The sequence below is a fragment of the Gadus macrocephalus genome, chromosome 20, assembly GCF_031168955.1.
Source record: "Gadus macrocephalus chromosome 20, ASM3116895v1".
In the NCBI taxonomy this organism is placed as follows: Eukaryota; Metazoa; Chordata; class Actinopteri; order Gadiformes; family Gadidae; genus Gadus; species Gadus macrocephalus.
Genome location: NC_082401.1, coordinates 18,325,404 through 18,347,647, shown reverse-complemented (window position 1 = coordinate 18,347,647; position 22,244 = coordinate 18,325,404). Strand labels below are relative to the sequence as shown.

The following is a 22,244-nucleotide window of genomic DNA, read 5'->3' as shown; positions in this document are numbered from 1 at the left end:
AGAGTAGTTCAAAGTTGAAATATTTCATTTCCACCCACCCATATTCTTTGATTGAAAGATCAAAAAAAAAAAATGGCATGTTGTATGGAGACAATATCTAACTAACTATCAAGCAATACAATTACATTGATATACCTGGAAATCTCTTTGGTTTTTTTATACCCTTTGAAACTTGCACCCATTCCCATGGTTCACCAATATATACAGCGTATAATATATAGAAAATCCTAGAAAGGCTTTTTAGCACACATATATTTCTAATTAATGCTGATAACAATTTAGGATACATATTGCTATGATTATTAGAAATTATAATTAATGAATTTTTTTGATGATATTTTCTACACCTTGCCATTGTAAATATTCAATTGTAATAATACATGTAAAATATGAAAATGAATAAATGAGACTAATATTCTTAACTCATAATTCACCTTTTCTGTTATCAAAAATTAACCTAATCGAAACCTAATTGAAAAAGACTTAAAAAATGTACCCACTTAACCATTTAATTTGTAACTTTCTTGTGAAACAAAATAAACCTTATTCGATTACGAATTTTGGTAAGTATAATACCATATATTAGTGGGTTGACAATAGGAGGTATTATAAGAAACTCGAGTGATAATGCATTTTTAATCATTGGCGACACATCTGCTGAACCAAATCGCATAAACATCACATCAAACAACACAGCCACCATCACATTGAGCAAAGTCACTAAATGTGGCAAACAAGTCTGCATGAATTTTCTTTTGGTCTCTATCGACTTCACACATGTTCTGACCAGATAAAAGTACGACATAAAAATATAAACAAAATGAAAAAAATAAATAATGATGGTAATGTAACTTAAAACAGCGTTTGTCAGACCAGGAGAACAAGCGATTTTAACTACCAACCAACTGGCACAATAGAGTTTATCTATGTGCGTGCCACATAATTTCAGTGTATATGTTTTTATAGTAGAAGCCAGTATAATTAAAAAAGGAATGACCCAGGAGAAGCATGTAAGCAGACTGACATTGCGCTTTTTCATAAGAGAGTGATAATCGAGTGGTCGGCATATTGCAGCATACCTGTCATAGGCCATCAGCGCAAGGATAGAATATTCAATGCAGACTGAGGAATATATGACCAAACCTTGCACCACACAACCCCCGATCGAGATCACGTGCCAAGAGAAGAGCAGGTCCAGAAGGAACCTGGGGTAGAAACCGGCAGTTCCATAAAGAGCATTGAGGCACAGGTTACACACAAAGATATACATGGGTTGGTGGAGGTTGTGGTCCAAGATGATGGTCAGAACCAGGGAAATGTTAACCATCAGAATCAGAAAGTAGCAAAGTAGAGTGAGGGAGAAAATAACCATTCTGTTGGTGGTCTCCCCGCTCAACCCTGAAAGTGTCAACATTGTTATGTCAGAAGTGTTATCCATGATCATGACATGATCTACAGTAGCCTCCTCTTCAGTCCTCCACTGTGAGTCAGGCCTCGTTGGTGCTTTCAAACTCATGCAGTCATTATGTAAGGGTTTAATGTTTCCCCTGTGGCCGGCAGTAATATTAGTTAATCTGACTCTCGCACACTATGCCGAACACAGTCCCAGTGGCAGGGGCGGATCCATGATGGGGCCTGGGGAGGCCAGCCTCAAAAACACCTCTATGGCTTATGTTGATTTGTCAACATGATAACATGATAATATGTTATACATATAAATACATATTTGCATAAATGCGGAAGCCTTGTTCATTTTCATTTATTTGTAGAAATCAATGCTTTTGGTCACTCTTTATGTACGTCGTGGCTTTACCTCGTAGGTCCACTCCGCTTCCATCTTGAAAAGCAGGTTAGTGTACAGTAGCATTGGCCATCCAATCATAGCCAACTGTCTTCAAGAGCCTCTTGATAACATTTACTAACATGAGATTTTTGCCAGGTGTATTCAACAACAGGAAATGCTGTGCACACTGTTGCTACAATAAACTTTTTAACATGTCAGTTGATTCGTCAGCATTTTTCTAAGCTATCAGTAGCAGGTGAGGCTACATTTCGTCCAAATATCCCATTGATATCCCTCAGTCATTTGACAGATGCTTTTATCCAAAGCGACTGGCCGGTGAGAATGGAAACAATTGAAACCTACAGTGTTGGACATTAGAGCAGTTCCTTTAAACTTAAGAGCTGTAACAACTGGACAGAGTGGCTTTAGAAAACAGAACATAAGGTTATTATTGGTTTGAGTCTAACAGCTGGCTGTCATTTACATTCCCTGGGATACAGAATTAAACGCATACCGGTGTTGATTATGCATGCTAAAATGATTGTGAGGCATTACCACCTTTGTTCTAAGCTAAACTTCAGTGGATCTCAAATTAAAATACATTACACGTTATTTTGGATGGAAAGAACAAATGTGTTTATTTATGCACACAAAGATACTCATATAGCAGGCCTAAACTGTGCAACAAGTGACAGTTGAATAGTAAACTGGAAATTGTGATTATTTGATAGGCCTACATGATTATCGTTCATAACGTATAATATGACGTATAATATTGAGAAATTCATTGAGATTGTAGCACATTGTAGTTGAACATGCAGCCTGCTTGATGGCCCTGATGTCAAGAGGGATTGACTTACGATACTAATACAGAGTTCCAATTGTTTACAGATGACATACTGCCATAGAATGCAAACACATTTTCAATCTGTCTCTGACGATCGCAATAGTCTTCGGTTTTTCAAAGCCCAAAAACCATTAAGAATCTACCTGTTACCGAAAAATAGCAAAATCACAACTGTTCATGACTTTTTCCTCTGGAATAAAGAGTAGTTCAAAGTTGAAATATTTAATTTCCACCCACCCATGTTCTTTTATTGAAAGATTTAAAAAAAAAAAACATGTTGTATGGAGACAATATGTAACTATCAAGCAATACAATTACATTTATATATCTGGAAATCTCTTTGTTTTTTTTATACCTGTTGACCCATTCCCATGGTTCACCAATATATACAGCGTATAATATATAGAAAATCCTAGGAAGGCTTTTTAGCACACATATATTGCTAATTAATGCTGATAACAATTTAGCATACATATTGTTATGATTATTAGACATTATAATTAATATATTTTTTAATAATATTTTCTACAACTTGCCATTGTAAATATTCATTTAAAATAACACATGTAAAATATAAAAATGAATAAATGAGACTAATATTCTTGACTCATAAATCACCTTTCCTGTTATCAAAAATTAACCTAATCGAAACCTAATTGAAAAAGACTTAAAAAATGTACCCACTTAACCATTTATCTTGTAACTTTCTTGTGAAACAAAATAAACCTAATTCGATTACGAATTTTGGTAAGTATAATACCATATATTAGTGGGTTGACAATAGGAGGTATTATAAGAAACTCGAGTGATAATGCATTTTTAATCATTGGCGACACATCTGCTGAACCAAATCGCATAAACATCACATCAAACAACACAGCCACGGTCACATTGAGCAGAGTCACTAAATGTGGCAAACAAGTCTGCATGAACTTTCTTCGACCCTCGATCGACTTCACACATGTTCTGACCAGATAAAAGTACGACATAAAAATATAAACAAAATGAAAGAAATAAACAATGATGGTAATATAACCCATAACAGCGTTTGTCACACCAGGAGAACAAGCAATTTTAACAATCAACCATAGGGCACAGTAGAGTTTATCAATGTGCGAGCCACATAATTTCAATGTTGATGTATTTATCAGAGCAACAAGTACCATAAAATTAGGAATAATCCAGGAGGAGCATAAAAGCAGACAGACGTTCTGCTTTTTCATAAGAGAGTGATAATCGAGTGGTCGGCATATTGCAGCATACCTGTCATAGGCCATCAGTGCAAGGATAGAATTTTCAATGCAAACTGAGGAATATATGACCAGACTCTGCACCACACAACCCCAAAACGAGATCACGTGGCGAGAGTAGAGCAGGTCCAGAAGGAACTTGGGGTAGAAACCGGCAGTTCCATAAAGAGCATTGAGGCACAGGTTACACACAAAGATATACATGGGTTGGTGGAGGTTGTGGTCCAAGATGATGGTCAGAACCAGGGAAATGTTAACCATCAGAATCAATAAGTAGCAAAGTAGAGTGAGGGAGAAAATAACCATTCTGTTGGTGGTCTCCCCGCTCAACCCTGAAAGTGTCAACATTGTTATGTCAGAAGTGTTATCCATGATCATGATCATGACATGATCTACAGTAGCCTCCTCTTCAGTCCTCCACTGTGGGTCAGGCGTCGTTGGTGCTTTCAAACTCATGCAGTCATTATGTAAGGGTTTAATGTTTCCCCTGTGGCCGGCAGTAATATTAGTTAATCTGACTCTCGCACACTATGCCGAACACAGTCCCAGTGGCAGGGGCGGATCCATGATGGGGCCTGGGGAGGCCAGCCTCAAAAACACCTCTATGGCTTATGTTGATTTGTCAACATGATAACATGATAATATGTTATACATATTTGTATAAATGCGGAAGCCTTGTATATTCATAATTCATTTATTTGTATAAATCAATGCTTTGGTCACTCTTTATGTATGTCTGTGGGTTGACCTCGTAGGCCTCTGTCTTGAAAAGCAGGGTAGCATTGGCCATCCAATAATAGACAATACCTTCTACAAGAGCCTCTTCATAGCATTTACTAGCAAGAGTTTTTTGCCAGGTGTATTCAACAACAGGAAATGCTATGCACACTGTTGCTGCAATAAACTTTTTAACATGTCAGTTGATTTGTCAGCATTTTTGTGAGGCATAGGTAGCATAAGGTTACATTTCATCCAAATATCCCAGTGATATCCAGTGATGTCATTTGACAGATGCTTTTATTCAAAGCGACTGACAGGTGAGGCTGGAAACAATTGAAACCTACAGTATTGGACATTAGAGCAGTTCCTTTAAACTTAAGAGCGAGTGTTTTTTATTTTTTATTGGTGTGAGTATGAACAGCTGGCTGCCATTTTCATTCCCAGGGATACAGAATTAAACACATAATGGTGTTGATTATACATACTAAAATGACTGTGAGACATGACCACCTTTGTTCTAAGCTAAACTTCAGTGGATCTCCAATTAAAATACATTATACGTTATTTTGGATGGAAAGAACAAATGTGTTTATTTATGCACACAAAGATACTCATATAGCAGGCCTAAACTGTGCAACAAGTGACAGTTGAATAGTAAACTGGAAATTGTGATTATTTGATTATCGTTCATAACGTATAATATGATGTATAATATTAACAATTTCATTGAGATTGTTGCAAGTTGTCGTTGAACATGCAGCCTGCTTGATGGCCCTAATGTCAAGAGGGATTGACTTACGATACCAGTACAGAGTTCCAGTTGATTACAGATTATTTTCATTTGTCTCTGATGATCGCAATATTCTTCAGTTTTTCATAGTCCACAGACCATTGAGTTTATACCTGTTACCGAAAAATAGCAAAATCACAACTGACTTTTTCCTCTGGAATAAAGAGTAGTTCAAAGTGTGGATTCTGACTTGTTGATGAATGCGGGCACAGATACATACAATGTCAATGCAAAGATGAGAATAGAAGCATATATTTTGCCAACGGTGCGAATGGCTTGAATGTCAAGGCAATGTCAAATTCTACTAGCGCGAATGACGCGATTCTGCTCATTCGTGTGTTTGTTCTTCAAATTATGCCTGATGCTGAATCATTTGCGCAATATTTTTTTTTCTTGTGCAACACAAGTAGAATATTCGCTTCGCTTTTAGTGTGAATGCACCTCAAGAGTGCCGTCCCCCAAAGATTTGTGTTCGTCCACTTCTTTTTTAGGTCAAATTGTAGCATGACACACATATATATACAGGTACCAATCTTACTTTTTTTTGGTATTATTACTGTTAATGTTCAAGTCCATTGATTGAAATCCAATCTAATGTCCAAAACTATCAATAAAACCTAGGTTAATATTTGCTGTTGTAAGGCATAATCTGCCTCTATATCGTTTGGGTTCATCCTTCAGAGTCATCACTGAGACCCTGTTTCCGATCAATGATTGAGTGATGCACCCTTCCTCAACGTCCAGAAAGCCTTCTGTTACAGTTGGACTTAAAGGACAACTTCTGGGTTTTTGACCCTGGAGCCTATTTTCCTTTCATTTTGGGTCTTAGGAACTAATTGCAAACAATAATTTTGTTCAAGTGCGGAGCGCGAAAGTGGAAGCCGCAATTCACAAAACTGGATGCAATGTCATCCTTTGAGACAAAGCTGCACCTACAGTTAGGCCTTCTAATAGTGCTTGTTTTTCCAATGACATTTATAAGTGTGACAACATTATCGAATGGATTCTTACAAAGGAATATAACGTATGCTTATCTCTGGCTTGATTCGATGTTCTCGTTATTGTGCATAACCATAATCAAACATTGCTGTTTCGTGGTAATTGCAAAGTGATGCACAATGTCCACTCATTCAAAAAACCATCTGAAACTATCCGAAGCCACAGTCACAACTGGTTTTAAAAATGGTCTAACATGCATACATACAAATTAGCCTGGCACCGCCCACCTACCTACTTCCACTCAATTTTCATTTCACTTCTTTAAAAATGAAATGAAGTACGATGGTCTGGTAGGACCAGGCTACATACAAATAATATGAAGCAATATTTTGACATATTTGAATAAGGGTTTTGTCATCAGTAAGACTCTGATACCAATAGGTTGTTTGAGTATCGTATCCCACTAGTAATTATTAAAGGCTATGTACAGTATTATTTTTTAAAATAACATTTTAAGAATATTTTTTTTTATCTCTTGTAGCTTAATCCCATACATAAGAGGGTTCAGAATTGGGGGAATCACAACAAACTCAAGTGATATAACTATTGATGCAAATGGACTAAATTCTTCTATATTAAACCGACTCAGGACAACATCACAAAACATTGAGACAGCAAAATTAGCAAAAGTAACTATATGTGGCAAGCAGCTCTGTAAGACTTTGAGCCTAGACTGAGGTGCCTTTTCTACAAATAAGAAGAATGCGCAGGTAGGTATATGCAACAAAAAGTAATGGTGCAAATATAGTACCTGAAAGAAAAAGTCCAACCACGTTATTGATAAAAGTTGTTACACAGGACAGCTTTAAAACAAGCCAATTTGCGCAGAATACCTTTGGTATATTATTACCACACAGGGGAGTTGTAAAAGACAGACAGGCAGATGGGGACAGAACGCATACGGGATAGATATACGCTGCGGCTACAATTGTAATCACCTTGTTTGCTGTCATCTTGTTGTGGTAATGCAAGGGGTGACAAACAGCCACATACCTATCATACGCTATGGCACTCATCATGGTCAATTCACATGTTGCATATGAATAAATAAAGTAGATCTGAGTGAAACAAGCCGGAAGGGAAATGGCATGAGTGTCGGATAGAAGGTCTATCAGGAACCTGGGGAAAAAGCCAGCTGATCCATATAGAGAATTGATGCAGAGACACAAAATCAAAATATACATGGGCTGATGCAGCGATTTCTCTCGTGAGATAACCAGTATGATGATGACATTAGCGAACACAATAACTGAATACAGAAGAAAACAAAAGATAAACGCTGGATAGCGGTAGTATCCAATATTTCCAAATGCAGTGAGGTTAAAATAAAATGGATGTGAACCATTTTCCATTTTCCCCTGAGTTCTTCAGGGGAAGAAAATGTTTCAACGCTGGAATCCTCACATGTTTTGTGTGAAGTTCAAATCCTTCCAAGTCTTTTGTAGGACGATGTTAGTAAGGTCACAGCTGTGAAAGAGTTGACTGATTACAACTATAAAAAGACAAAGTTAGTTAGGAACATAGTTTCAGAATTATTCACACCTGCATTGGTAAGGAAAGGAATATCAAAATGTTGGTAGACTTTAGTATGTACTTTGTATGTGGTGTTGGTCTGGCTAAGAGGCAGTAGTAACTTTGCTTGATGTAGTCGAACTACAGTATGAATTTATAACAGAAGCCCAATGCCTTCTTTTTTTTTTGGATGGGGCTGACGTCATCATCATCGTCACACTCTTGATAATATTTAATATTCACATCCATAATTATATGGATAGATATAATTATATCCATAACTAATTCTTTGGGCTTATTTTACTTAAAAGTGTAAGTGAACCCCCTATTTCAGCTAAAATTTGAACACCCCTATATAAAAGGTAAAGATAAAGATAAAGATAGACTTTATTGTCATTGTACAGTCACCTATACAACAAAATTGGGAGAGCCAACTGAAGGTGCATTACACAATAAATAAATAAATAAATAAATAAACAAATAAATAAATAAACACGCAATTTAAGTTACATTTTAAAAAAACAAAAACAAAACAAGACAGAAATAAGAAAAACATTTGGAACAAGACAAGGACAGGTGATGTCAGAATAAATATAAAGGCCGTAAGCATATTGCACTATATAGATAGTGAGGAATCTTTGTTTCAAGTTTTATGGGTGTTAAGTGTCCTGATTGCCCAAGGAAAGAAGCTTTTGTTCAGTCTGTTGGTTCTGCACTTCAGGCTCCTGTACCAGAGGGCAGTAGGCTGAGCAGGTGGTGGCCGGGATGGAGGTGGTCACAGATGATCTTTCTTGATCTTGAGATGCATCGTGTGCTGGCAATGTCATCCAAGGAGGGCAAAGGAGAGCCAATAGTTTTTTCGGCTGACCTTATCACCCTCTGCAGCCTTTTCCTGTCCTATCCCCTTTTTATCCCCATTGTAACTTTGTAACATACATATCTTAAACACTTTGAGTATGAGCATTATAATCGGCAATGTTGAACATGAAATACTCCACACACCATGGAGTTAAACGAGCCTTAACCTTCTCAAATGCACCCATCACCATTAACTGCTCCCCAGACGGAGAACCATACATCCACACACACACACACACACACACACACAACGTGGCGGTAGCATTCTTTCTTGGCATCAGTGTCTCTTCGTTGTGTCGTCAAAGTGCATTTTATAAGACAGTTCGATTTCACAAAAAGTAAGCAACTTGAGTTTGTTTTTAATGACGCTATCATTTTGGTAACCTACACTATGGCATTGAGTACTATATTTAAGTTCAGAAGATATATTAAGATGTAAAAAATAACCAATAACTAAATCGTGTTGTTATTTTTTAGGCTACGGAAACACTTTTTACACTGATTGGCCCAATAGTGGCACTATAGCAATCGTCTGAAAACGCTAACTTTGAAGAAACATATCTCCTAACCCCTTTGACCTACAGTCATGACACCTGGCACTCACACGTGTCTCCTAATGAGGCACAACTTTGCCTGAAGAGCCTTTGACTTCCGTCTGGATAGATTTTTTGCCATTTTTTTTAATTGGTAAAAAACACAAAAAAAAAAATAGTACCTTGCAGGCATAGTTTTGCCAATGTTTAGACGTTAAGGCGCAGCTCCCTAGTAGTCTTGTCACAGCTTTGTTTTTTAGGGACCCAAGCAGTGTGTGAGTTACCCTGTTGTGAGCCAATCTCATAAAAAAACACAGTTTGTTGGTCTCTTCAGATGCAGTTTGTATAAATCTATGTTTATTGGTAATTATGGTCAGCGGCTTGCACAGATTTAATCTCCAAAGCTCTGTTAGGGTTAGAAAATGTAGTGATTTGAAGCTTGAGTCCAAGTATACCGACTCCTTGAGTCTGGTGCATTCGGAGATGCGTTACGAGTCGGTCAACTAGCTTGCTTGTCAATCTTTGTCAATCTATTGCATTGATATTTCCGGCAAAGTTTCATTGGGGTAGGATTATGTGTGTTGAAACAGATGCACAACAACAAGAGGTTGTTGGTGAGTCACAAAAACTTTCCGCGTTGGCGTTACAGGCCAAAAAAAAGGTTGGGAACCACTACACTTACCCATTCTACACACTTTAGACACTGGAGAGGTTATTGATTCCCAAAGCACCAAACAAAGAAGTTGTTATTGATGTAAGGTGTTGGTGATTGGGCATTTCAGCGATCCCTGGTGTCCATTGTCCGTGATAACCCACGGGCTCCAGGGAACACACCTTAAGGGGGATAGTCACATTTAGCACCACTAATTACAACCTATGGTCACTGCCTTAATGAGGTGTTCAGACAAAACCCTAATGAGACACCAACGAACAGGTTCACTTCAATCACACAATTTTGGTGCATTTTAAAAACCCAAAGATCCTTTACATGAAAATGAAAAAGGAGGGCCACTGGGTAAAAAGATGAGTCGTCATTAGTTTGTTTTAAAAAAATGACATTAGATATTGGGCTTGGGATGCCTGGGGTAATAGAGTTCCTTAGAGCTGGTCTGTTAAAACCATGGCCTTGGCGCTTAAGGCCTGTATGTGCGTGTGTGTGTGTGCGTGCGTGCGTGCGTGCGTTTGTGAGTGCGTGCGTGTGCCCGTGCGTGTGTGCGCGTATGTGTTAGTCCTGAACTGGATGAACAGAGACTCCAGGCTGGCTGGGATTTATTTTGGCCAAAAAGGTATAAAACAATAAAAACCCTTATTGACAAATATTACGTTAAGATTTGTTAATGTGTCTACTTCTGAGACATGGAAGTGAACTAGACCGCCTCAGAGTCATGCCAAAGGGAAGGACTTGTAGCTACATCGCTCTAATGAAGACCACAGGGATGGGTAAAGCAGCCATGAGTACCAAGTGGATACATGGATGCAAAACAGGCTGTGTGAGTGGTCAACAGGTTGCTACATCGACTTGGAGGGTAATTAAACCCGCTCTTGGGAAACTCAGAGAAGGAAACTGCCCATCAAAACATACCTGAATGGTCCCCCATGCATGATGGGAGAGTTGAGAGAATGATGAAACTCGATATGATGAAAAAGGGACTTTATTCAACATGAAGCACGTAATCTTCCTTTAGATAGATTTCGAAATCTATTGTTGTAAGACTGTTAACTCCATACTATGTGTGTTTCTATTGGTGAATTTATATAAATTATTTTCCCTGATAATGTTTCAATAATTTGATATTAAGTTCCATAAAATAATAAGCATTAGAAAAAGCTTATTGTCTTTTACATTTTCACACTAAAAGTTATGCTGGTCGATATAAAAGTACAAAATACACAGAGACAAACATAATTGTAATATGGTATAAAAATAGGGTTAGGGTTAGGGGTTACATAAATAAAATATGAAATCGAAAATAAAGTTTATCTGTTCATCTAAGTTCAAGCCATTTTGGTAGGCCTATTTGTTGACCAAAAATTCTTGAATAACGGTACAAAAAGTTGTTATTATTCTTATTATAATGGTGAAAAAGCTCCAAGATGGTCTCTTGGAATGTGTGTGACATCATTTGAAACCCTACTTTATGGGCCCTATTTTAAAGGTCTGAAACGCAAGTGAGAAGCGCCAAGCGCAAGTAGCTTTGTGGGCGGTTCTACGGCGATGTCGCTAGTTTACCGGCGCGAAATATGACTCTTGCGCCCGGCGCATATCTAAAAAGGGTCGGTCTGAAGCAGCCTCATTACCCGTAGGTGTGGTTTGGGCGTAACTGCAATAAACCAATGAGAGTGCCAGCTCCCATCCCCTTTAAGAGCCATGAGCGCATTTGAATCTGACGAGTTGATATTTTGACAGCGCGTCTGCAGTCTCCGATGAGACAGATGCACATGAATTTCAAACTTCAAATGGCTCAGTTTATGGCCAAATAATATGGCCTAATTCACACATGGAATAAGGTTTTCTTCCACAACTTCAGAAATACTGAGTCCTCAAATAAATTTCGGCAAAGAAAACGTATATGATATAACATGCGGTAACTGGTTATATTTAATGATACACGAAATTCATTATAAACATCGTTTCTTATCAGTATTGTATGCATTATCGTTATCGACTTGTGTACATTGCCATGGACTGTATTTTGCGTTACGTGTTTAGTTGGCGTGTGTTTAAACAGATGGACGCACACACGCGCGCGGGCGCGAGTGTGCACATAAACGGTCTGAAACGCAAGTGGGAAGCGCAAAGCGCAAGTAGCTTTGTGGGCGGTTCTACGGCGCTATCGCTATTTTACAGGCGGATAAATGACACTTGCGTCGCGGCGCAAGTGTCAAAAGGGTTGGTCTGAAGCAGCCTAGTTACCCGTAGGTGTGGTTTGGGCGTAACGTCCAACAAACCAATGAGAGTGCCAGCTCCCATCCCCTTTAAGAGCCATGAGCGCATTTTAATCGGACGAGTTGATATTCTGACAGCGCGTCTGCAGTCTCCGATGAGACAGAGATGCACATGAATTTCAAACTGCAAATGGCTCAGTTTATTGCCAAATAATATGGCCTAATTCACACATGGAATAAGGGGTTTTCTTCCACAACTTCAGAAATACTGAGTCCTCAAATAAATTTCGGCAAAGAAAACGTATATGATATAGGCCTAACATATGATATGCGGTAACTGTGGTTCTATTTAATGATATACGCAATACATTATAAACATTGTTTCTTATCAGTATTGTATGCTATCCTAATATGCATGTGTCCCCGCGGTAATAGACATTGCCATTGATTGTATTATGCGTTACGTGTTTAGTTTGCGTGTGTTTAAACAGAGCACACATGCGCGCCCGCATTCATTCATTCTTTTTAACACTCACTCGCGGTAAAACAATGTTTTTCACGATCAAATAGGCCTACTCATCAATCCTAAAAGTTATGGGCATGTAGGCCTACACGATGTCTCTGTCAAGAAAATATGTGTTTGCTGTACGGTGTTTGCAGATGCATTGATTTAAAAGTACAACTTATTACCGCTGCATCAGCTGTTCTTTCCCAAATAATTTACCAAGAATGTGCGGCTAGGTAGATGGGAGAGGCAAAGTGTATGCGCGAGGTGCACAAGCAATCCGTATGCATCGCATGCGCATGTATGCATGCGCCCTTAAAATAGCATCTGAACAACGCGCCACTGACTTTAAACCAGGTATTTCCTGGTCAGTAGCGCAATGGTATTCAGAAACGGCAAAATACCGTTTGCGCCAGAACACGCCTCCTCCTTCCGCCGAACCGCCCCTTGGGGCGCATGATCAATCCCTAATTTACCGGCGAGTGGCGGTGGTGGGAAAAGAACGCTCTGCGCCAGTTGTAAACTAGCAACGACACATGCGCCAGTGACTAAGTCACTTGCGCCGGATGCAAGATAGGGCCCTAAGTGTTTTCTGAAACGGCAAAATAGCACCAGGGAACGTTTGCGCCAGATCACGCCTCCTCCTTTCGCCGAGCCGCCCCTTGGGGCGCCAGATCATTCCCTAATTTACCGACGCGTGGCGCAGGAGGGAAAAGAACGCTCTGCGCCAGTTGCAAACTAGCAAGTGATTAAGATAGGGCCCTATATGTCAAAATGGAGACTTTAAAACAATCCACAGATGTTTGTGTCACACTGTCTCTTCATTCAGGTCTGTGTTCTGGATCAAACAACAAGTTCATCTTTGTTGTGCGTCGTTAGTTTGAACGTGTGTGTGTGTGTGTGTGTGTGTGTGTGTGTGTGTGTGTGTGTGTGTGTGTGTGTGTGTGTGTGTGTGTGTGTGTGTGTGTGTGTGTGTGTGTCTGTGTATGGAATCTTTACAAAACGGTGTCTGTATGCAGCATCATGTGAAATAGGTACAATTTTCACATAAAGTATATTATTAATACATTGATTTAAGTTATTTTATACTGCCCTCTCTCTTACAGCTCAGTTTTGCTCAGTTCTGGTAATCATTTCGGGAACAAACCGACCTCTGGTTTCTTCCACCACTAAGGCTTGGGCGGAGGCTCCAGAAGAAGCTCTTCCTGACGGAGGCCAGGTGGGTGCTGAGGCCCAGCGGCTGCATGGCTCAGCTGGGCTTCGACCACGACAACGTCCACCTTCACAGTGTGGAGACCAGCTCACTCGCATCCGACATGAGGTGGGGGGCCTCTAAAGATACTGTTCAGTAGAATAGAGAAGAATGTGTTCTAGTATTGTCCTGTCTCGGTCTGAAATGGGCTTTTCTGCCTCAGCTCAGAGAATATAATAAATACAATACATTACAAATAGATAAATACCACATAATTGTGTAGTACCGAGGAGTACAAAGTACAAATGCATCGGTTTGGTTGGTAATGAACAGCTATTCACTATCAAATGTTCCCAAAATGATTACCAGAACTGAGCAAAATTGAGAGAGAGGGCAGTATAAAATAACTTAAATCAATGTATTAATAATATACTTTATGTGAAAATTGTACCTCTTTCACATGATGCTGCAAACAGACACCGTTTTGTAAAGATTCAATACACACACACACACACACACACACACACACACACACACACACACACACACACACACACACACACACACACACACACACACACACTTCAAAACATATATTCATAGTTTAAAACCCTTTCCCCCGCTATTAAACATCTCGCTACTGTGTGTACTTATGTGTCTACTTATTTGCCTAAAACAACATTCACTGACTTTAAGCATAACAATATATTGCAGTATTAGCTGAATAAAGTAGTATCTGTGTTTTTAAGACTCAAATTGTAGGATTAAGACTAGTGTTCCACTGAGCACCCAAAAAAACAGAAATGCTGTAAAGTTTGTTATTTTCCCTGCTCTCTCTGTCTCTTTGCTCTCTTTGTCTTCAAAGTTTCATTCAGAGAGGTAAGATGATACTTTTATAACGATAAATACAGTTAGATGACCTGCTGGCCTAGACAGTGTTCTCTGTTCAGGCCTGAGGCCCACTGAGGCCCTTTTACATTGTCTCTAACAAACCAAAAGCTTTCTGATTCAACTCAAGCCTTCTGCACTCATCACGTTAATGTTTCATCCATGTAACCTTTAGCCCCAAACTCAACACTACAGAATGTTATTCATTACTTATTGAACTTCATTCGATGAGTAGACATTTAAATGGAAACAAAATAATCATTGAACTCTGTTCTGGGTTTTTCTAGCAGGTTTGTGGCCAATTATTGTCTCGGGTGACGATCTCCTCCCATGTAACATCCAGTGGTGACCCCTGAGCTGCCCACTGGGTGGTGCGTGGGAGGGGAGCAGATTGATATTCAAACCCATAGTGGGCGAGTTTGAATGATTTGGACATTTTGACCTAAGAAATTATTATGGGTGTAGTTTATGCCTCTGCATTTTGAAATTGACTTGATTGTCATTGCAGGAAAACGTCCAGGCCGAGCTGTTTGATCAAAAGTTTTTTGCTGAGACAAAGTCTTGATAGCGTAGATGAAAGCAGACCTTCAACACAGTTTGCTTCTGTCTGAGTCACATGCTCCGCCCCCATCGGAGCCCCCTATTGTTTTCCTGTTAGAGGGAGAGAGAGGGAATTAGAGAGTGAAGGAGAGAGGCCGAGTGTGTGAGGTAGAGTATAGATTCCTTCACTCTTGTAATGCAAATCCCCTAACATTTGTCATATTTGTTCAGATTGGATGAAAGTGCATTCACTAAACTGTATAAGACAGTAACTTTCAGGAACTTTCTGTATTCCCTAGACCAGGGGTGTCAAACGTACGGCCCGCGGGCCGGATCAGGCCCGCGAACGGGTTTAATCCGGCCCGCGAGATGATTTTGTGAAGTAAAAGAAAAAAAAAGATTATTATTATTTATTTTTTTATAAAAATCCTTCCTAGCATTACATGGATTGCATTGACTGGCACTGATTAATTTGTTGTACATTGAACTACTGGACAATTGTGTGTAACTGGAAGTCGCTTTGGAATGTGTAAAATGATCTGCTATTTTTCAATGAAGGAAACTGCTGTTCTTAATGTGTCCACTAGAAGTCGCAATAGCAATTATGTTAAGCAAGCAAACTTTATACCGGGGCTGAGCAGGGAGCAAGTATAAACAGGTAGTGCAGCTAGCCCGGAGCTACCTTGTCGTTCTGCCTTATACTTTCAACATTATGCGCTTTGGTACTCTCATTGCCCCAAAATATCTCTGTCAAAAAGACGAAAGGTGGACACAGAGTGCAGAGTTTTCCAAGAAAAATGGTCATCGTCCTTTTTATTCACGGAAGTAAATGGGAAACCTGTGTTTGGTGTGCTCACAGCATGTTTAATTTTACATAATTATGCCATATTCTTACCGGTCCGGCCCACTTGGGAATAGATTATCCTCCATGTGGCCCCTGAGCTAAAATGAGTTTGACACCCCTGCCCTAGACATACAAAGAACAGGGTGAGATATCTCTTGTGCCGTGTCGTGAAGAAGGAGATCAAGCATGACCTACCGTCTGTTTGAGGGAAAGCAGCATGCTGAGGAGTACCTGAAGTTCAGGGTATCGCCCCCGGATCATCTCATACAGAAGGTGGTGGACTTTGTGGAGAAGAAGGTAGGAGGGATCTGGAAGTTGAATTGGAGTCAATAATTACTGTACAACAAACATTGCATAACTCAATCCACATTGGGTAACAGCTTGCGAACATATTATAGTTGATGTTTTGATGGGAGAGTAAGATGGAGACATAACATTAATAATAATAAATAACTGCATTTATAAAGTCCCTTTCACACCTAAAGTTGTTAACATAGGCTGCTGAGTGTGTGTGTGTGGTTGTGTTTGTGTGTGTTGGGGGGAGGTGTGTGGTTCTGCACAATATAGGTCAACATTCCTAAAGTCTGCATGGTTATAGTTGACTAACATATCTTTATCAATCGTGCCTTAAAGCTGCTGTAGGCAAAATTCCAGAGCTGTAACGAGATAGAGCGGAAAAAAAGCCAGAGTTTTAAACTAAACAACCAAAAAGACTTCCCCTTCCTCTCCGCTGCCACCCTTCATCCCTCCCCGATTAAGAAGCAGTATAATAAAATAATGCATCCATGACGGAATGCATGAATAGATAAAGGACATTTGGCATACAATTGGCAAGTGGCATGGAATACAGAGTCAGGTTGATGATTCCCGCAGCATTAGAGACCTGTGCACTCTGCCTTCTAGAATGTTCTATTTACAGGGCTCTCGTTAGCAGGCCGTTTAACATGCATGGCTGTGTCCTCTGTGTCCTCAGAAAGGGCGGCCCTTTGACTTGGCTCTGGATGTGGGGTGTGGCTCAGGCCAGGGCAGTGTCCTATTGGCCAAGCACTTTGCGTCTGTGGTCGCGACAGACATTAGCCCCGCCCAGATAGAAATGGCCATGGCCGTGCCAAATGTCACATACAAGTAAGTGTGAATTATGAATTCACTAAATCAGGACATAAGAATATGTGTATTTTTTGACAATTAAATTAAATTAAAATTGGCCTAGAAGTGATCCGGGGTTAACCTGTTCATACAAAAGTCACACACATAAAAAACATCAAATGCATGACCTTTGCCCTGTCCTCCATCCACAATCTGATGGTTCAAACTTTAACCCTACCCCGCTCTATCCAGGGTGAGCACGGCCGAGGACCTGCCCACGCCCAGCGGCTCAGTGGATCTGGTGACCGCCATGTCTGCCTTCCACTGGTTCGACCGCCCACGCTTCCTCCAGGAGGCCCACCGGGTTCTGAAGCCCCGCGGCTGCCTGGCGCTGCTCAACTACACCCTGAACATGGAGCTGAACCGGGAGGGTTGCTGCTCGGACACCCTGAACGCCATCTGCGAAGAGGTGACCACGGCAGGATAGATGAGTTCCAGACCCATAGCAGCAGGGGTCACGAACTGGCCACAAACGATATACGTATACACGTACTGTCTTTTATTTGATCACTAGGTTTTTTTGTAGGCAGGGGGATTGCCACTTTTTGGCAATGACAATGACAAAAAGTATTTGGTGGTTCCTGGGCCAGAAGTCACAGGTTGGTCAAACACTCACAGCATGAGAAAGGCCCATTTGGGAGCACTTAGCCTAGAGTGGTGGGACCATATCCAAGGTGCCTGGTGTTTTACTCCAAGCGCAAATGTTCTGGGTTCAAACTCCAATCTCTGTAGTCTGTCTGTAGGCCCCCCAGAGCTCGATGCACCAACCCTTACATGCTCCTTAATCACATACATCTACTTTCCCTTGAGGTCGTTTTGGATACAAGCGTCTGCTAAAGGTCTGACACAGGGTTAAATATGTTTAGATATGTCATGGTGGACATTTTATTTCATATTGATGTCAGTTTATTACCCATAGAGAGCATTCTGTAAACAGTAACTACTGACAGGAAAAACTACAACTGAAGGACATGTGCTACATCTACTTATTACTAGTATTTAAGGTTTTATCCATTTTCAGAACATTCTCCCGAAAACTGAATAGTAAACCAGATTTGCAGGTTCACTTTGCATTTGTGGTTGGTTAAATCTGTGGACCTAGAAACCTCCTCTAACTATTTCCCAACAAAGCAACAGCCAAAACAACTGAAACAATTTGCAAAATAACCGACAGAAATGCGATGGTATCAAGCACTCCCTATCTCATACCAGGCTGGTTTGTGTAGTTCTATGTAGCTCTGCGGAAACATGTCAGTGCTCATCTGGGAACCACATCTAAACCACTCTACAAAGAAAGCTACGAGGCCATCCCGTATCCAGACAAAGAGTGGTGAGGCTGCCCACCAATGATCTCAGTATACGGCTTGTACATCAGAATGCATCGTGAGTTTTTTTATTGGTCATACACCATTTCGAGAGAAGACAGTACTGTTGCAGTACTGTAGCATTAAAGATAAATATACTGTAACCTAGGCTAATGAAAACAGTGTTTTTGCCACATTTTGCATGAATAACGCTATTTTTCAGTTTTTCAACTGTTTCAAACACAACAATGTCTGCCCATAATGACAAATAATTTCATGAATAATTACTAATCAATGACCAAAGCAAACATTACTGAAACCATACTTAAATTACAGGAAACACACAAAACTGTACTTTTCCATAGCAAAATAAATTCCTAATCATAATTTAATAAAGGATAGGATGACCGGATCGTGGGTACAGAGTCATCAACGTGATTTGACAATAGTGATCTGAAAGGGCGGGCTTGTTTTGTGTTCCAGGCATGATTGTTTGCGTGTTAGTAAGACAGTACCCCTGTCTGGCTTCATCGGGATGGTGGAGTCTTTCTCCAGCTACCAAACGCTCCTCAAGAAGGATCCTGTAGAGGCTCGCAGGCTGTCCGGCCAGACCACCAACAGGTGCACACACACCAACACACATGTTTAGATGCACCTTCAACATGAAAGGCAAAAATATGTTTTTTTAGTTTTGTAACACGGTAATAGGAGCAGAATGAAGACTATTTCACAATGTGTCTCAGGTTGATGTCGGCCATGAAGGTGACCTCTCCAGACACAGAGGTCGTTGTGGATGTGAAGTACTTCTATGTTCTCGCTTGCAAACCAGCCGAAGACTGAGCGCTCAACGGCAGAAGGACTGTTGCTTCTACTTCTTCTACGGATTTGAACACACTAATCCTCCATCGCATGCTTAGAATGAATCGTGTATCCTGTACATTGTGTCATGTTAGGCTACGTCTTAATGCTTGATTGAAGTGATGCCAAGTGAAAGGAAGTGCTCTGCAGTATCCATCCTTAGTGGGTACTCTTCTTTCTTTAAGTGCGTATCAATTTACAAATTACAATTAGGGCATTTAGCAGACACTTTTTTATTTTTTAACCATGCAAGGCGACAGCCAGCTCGTCAGGAGCAGTTAAGGTTAAGTGTCTCGCTCAGGGACACATCAACAATCAGCTAGGAGGAGCTGGGGATTGAACTAGCAAGGCGGAATGTACCTTATTCAAAATATATTTTCTGAAATACAGTGATGTGTTAATGTCTGAATATCTGAATAAACGCCCACTTACTCAAAGATTTCCCAATTGTACTTATTGACTGACGATTATTAAATTTTTGTATCAGGGTGAATGATTGAGTTTTAATGATTAAATAAATTAATTGAATGAACGTTGAGAAACTCAAATCCATGAACATCTTGGAACAATATCAGTTATGGTGCCGCAAAGACAAAAACACTTGTATTCCTTACTATTATAGTAAGTAAGTTCAGACTTCCTCTCTCGGCAAGGCAAGGTGAGGCAAGGCAACTTTATTTATATAGCACTTTTCATACATGAGGCAGACTCAAACTGGTTCACGTAGAAATATTTTCATACAATAAAATAAAATAAAATAATTGATAAGTCATGTATGAAAAGTGCTATATAAATAAAGTTGCCTTGCCTCACCTTGCCTTGCCGAGAGAGGAAGTGTGAAATAGATTTTCCATTGGAATCGGTATATGGTCTATCTGACTTTGTATTAATGTTACAATGACCCAACCTTACTTTACAAACACATGCATTTCATATATATTAATACCAGTATTTTTTTAATCTTCTGGAGTCAATAAATAACTGTCGTATTATCGTATCTTAGTTAAGTGCATAAAAAATAAAAAATAAGTGCTGCAGAACCCTAGTGTTCTTCTTTGGTGTCTTCCCGGACAACAATACCGGACGGACTAAACACTTAACTTCCGCTGTCTCTGACACCGGACTGAAGTTGTGACTGACAGTTAATTTCATGTTTATTGATATTTGATCTATCTTTTAGTACATATATCATACTATTTTCCACCGGTTTTGCTGTTTGAAGAGCCTATTTGAACCTTCCAGTCCCTGACCTCAAGATTTTAGATGATTATGGTGTAGAGAGGAGCGCTGCTTCTGAAAGGTAAAACACTCACTGGCCACAGCATAAGGTCTTTATAAATATGTATGCCTTATCTTTTATTTTTCCATTTCTTTTATTCAACCGGGTTAGTCTTATATCGATTACACATCTATTCAGCAGCAGCAGACCAGACAACAATACAGTAAAACCCGAGACAGAGGAAAACATTATTTGACACATTGGAAACAGGTAACTTGATAAGGCTGTTACGTTACGTTAGGTATATTTTATTGAACTTTTAACCTGGTTAATCTAACTGAGAGTGAACATAATGTTTTACAAGAGATACCTGGACAAGACAACGATAGCATACAACAAAACATAATACAATTAGCCCCAACAAAATGAAAATATGTTTGATATATATATCGTACACATTGAAACACAGGGCTTTATATTATGTTACTTTCGTTAGTAGTTAAAGTCGCCTTGAACTTTAGCACAAACTTGATTCCTTGGTTCTAATGTTGAACCTTGGTTCTAATTTGCCACGATCCTTATCTTTTCTGACATCATACCAGACACGCCTTATGGCTTCGTCTGTTTCTGCTGTTTCCCCTCGATGGAGATATGGTTATTTAATTTTGGACCCACAAAGGGTCAGTTTAAAAGCAGAATCTCTGTTGTTAATTTGAAACTGGTTAAATGTGTTGGATTACAACAACCTTATTAAACGTAATATGACACTTCTGTCGTGTGCCAAGATATTGCAAAAGAAGACGTTAACTTATTTGTGGAATGTGTCTGTTGACTTAGAAAACCATTAGGTCTGATTACATGGTTATTTTTTGAGGAAGTGTTTGGAAAATAAATCCATAACCTGTTAATAAATAGCTAAAGTCAAGTAGCTCGTTTTGGAATAGTTGGGGCTGTAAAATGGTTGTAGGACATGTAGCATACTGTATACAATTGTTTTAGCAATAAACAATATTGATCAGTTTAATGCATTGCTGAAACGTATAATGTTAAAATCCCTTTACGAAAAACGTAATATACAACATGATCACCATCATAGTGCAGCAGTCTGATTGACATCTGAGGCAGGTGGGAGTGAGTTGGTCTCGGTGACACACATTTTATGAACACTGACATGCGACACCCTCCCCCCTTTCCCTCCCCCAAACTGATGCCAACCAAATGAGCTAGTCCAGTATACTAGCCCTCCAGTATACTAGCCCTCCAGTTTACTAGCCCTCCAATGTACTAGCCCTCAAATTCACTTAGAATAAAAAATGCATAAACTTTTATTATTCAAACAAAATTGTTTAGAAAATCAATGTCAAACTAAGCAGATCTTTTTTTTTTATCATGCATGCAAAAACGAAATGTGTCGGGCTGTGACTGTTTAACCTGTATTTTATTTTTTTGGTGATTCCTCTTCTAAGGCAGTATATGCCTTATTGTAGTACTACTAATAGTAGTTTGTTGAAGATTTCCCATTCCTTAAAGATTTCAACAAAAGGACACACACTGCTTAACTGCTATCTAC

General features: G+C 39.5%; 4 protein-coding genes and 1 pseudogene across 4 annotated transcripts in view; 2 read left to right on the top strand and 3 right to left on the bottom strand.

The window, feature by feature from the left end:
- Window positions 1-197: 197 nt before the first annotated feature.
- On the bottom strand, window positions 198-1,559 carry LOC132448824 (olfactory receptor 10J5-like). The gene has a single exon (XM_060040367.1). It carries the CDS (start codon window positions 1,514-1,516, stop codon window positions 509-511), a length of 1,008 nt encoding a protein of 335 aa, XP_059896350.1. The 5' UTR covers window positions 1,517-1,559; the 3' UTR covers window positions 198-508.
- Window positions 1,560-3,322: 1,763 nt separating this feature from the next.
- On the bottom strand, window positions 3,323-4,270 carry LOC132448318 (olfactory receptor 4B13-like). The gene has a single exon (XM_060039482.1). The coding sequence runs from the start codon at window positions 4,262-4,264 to the stop codon at window positions 3,323-3,325; it is 942 nt and encodes a 313-aa protein (XP_059895465.1). The 5' UTR covers window positions 4,265-4,270.
- Window positions 4,271-5,439: 1,169 nt separating this feature from the next.
- LOC132448122 (olfactory receptor 51L1-like) lies at window positions 5,440-8,242 on the bottom strand (annotated as a pseudogene).
- A 6,940-nt stretch (window positions 8,243-15,182) lies between these two features.
- Window positions 15,183-19,892, top strand: LOC132448600 (putative methyltransferase DDB_G0268948). Its single transcript, XM_060040036.1, has 7 exons — window positions 15,183-15,471; window positions 16,275-16,444; window positions 17,121-17,272; window positions 17,486-17,702; window positions 18,520-18,623; window positions 19,081-19,218; window positions 19,341-19,892. The coding sequence occupies exons 2-7, from the start codon at window positions 16,334-16,336 to the stop codon at window positions 19,435-19,437; spliced, it is 819 nt and encodes a 272-aa protein (XP_059896019.1). The 5' UTR covers window positions 15,183-15,471; window positions 16,275-16,333; the 3' UTR covers window positions 19,438-19,892.
- Window positions 19,893-20,535: 643 nt separating this feature from the next.
- Window positions 20,536-22,244, top strand: part of ube2f (ubiquitin-conjugating enzyme E2F (putative)) — a 41,975-nt gene continuing 40,266 nt past the window's right edge. The window contains exon 1 of the mRNA XM_060040612.1: window positions 20,536-20,755. The gene's annotated coding sequence lies outside the window, so the exon portion shown is untranslated. The remainder of the gene's footprint in view (window positions 20,756-22,244) is intronic.

What these genes read in the sequence shown, in the direction of transcription:
- LOC132448824 (XM_060040367.1), bottom strand. Translation starts at nt 1,516, where the DNA reads ATGAGTTTGAAAGCACCAACGAGGCCTGACTCACAGTGGAGGACTGAA.
- LOC132448600 (XM_060040036.1), top strand. Translation starts at nt 16,334, where the DNA reads ATGACCTACCGTCTGTTTGAGGGAAAGCAGCATGCTGAGGAGTACCTG. An exon ending in TGGACTTTGTGGAGAAGAAG is followed by an intron (nt 16,445 to 17,120) that starts GTAGGAGGGATC and finishes CTGTGTCCTCAG; the next exon opens with AAAGGGCGGCCCTTTGACTT. An exon ending in TGAACGCCATCTGCGAAGAG is followed by an intron (nt 17,703 to 18,519) that starts GTGACCACGGCA and finishes TGGTTTGTGTAG; the next exon opens with TTCTATGTAGCTCTGCGGAA.
- LOC132448318 (XM_060039482.1), bottom strand. Translation starts at nt 4,264, where the DNA reads ATGATCATGATCATGGATAACACTTCTGACATAACAATGTTGACACTT.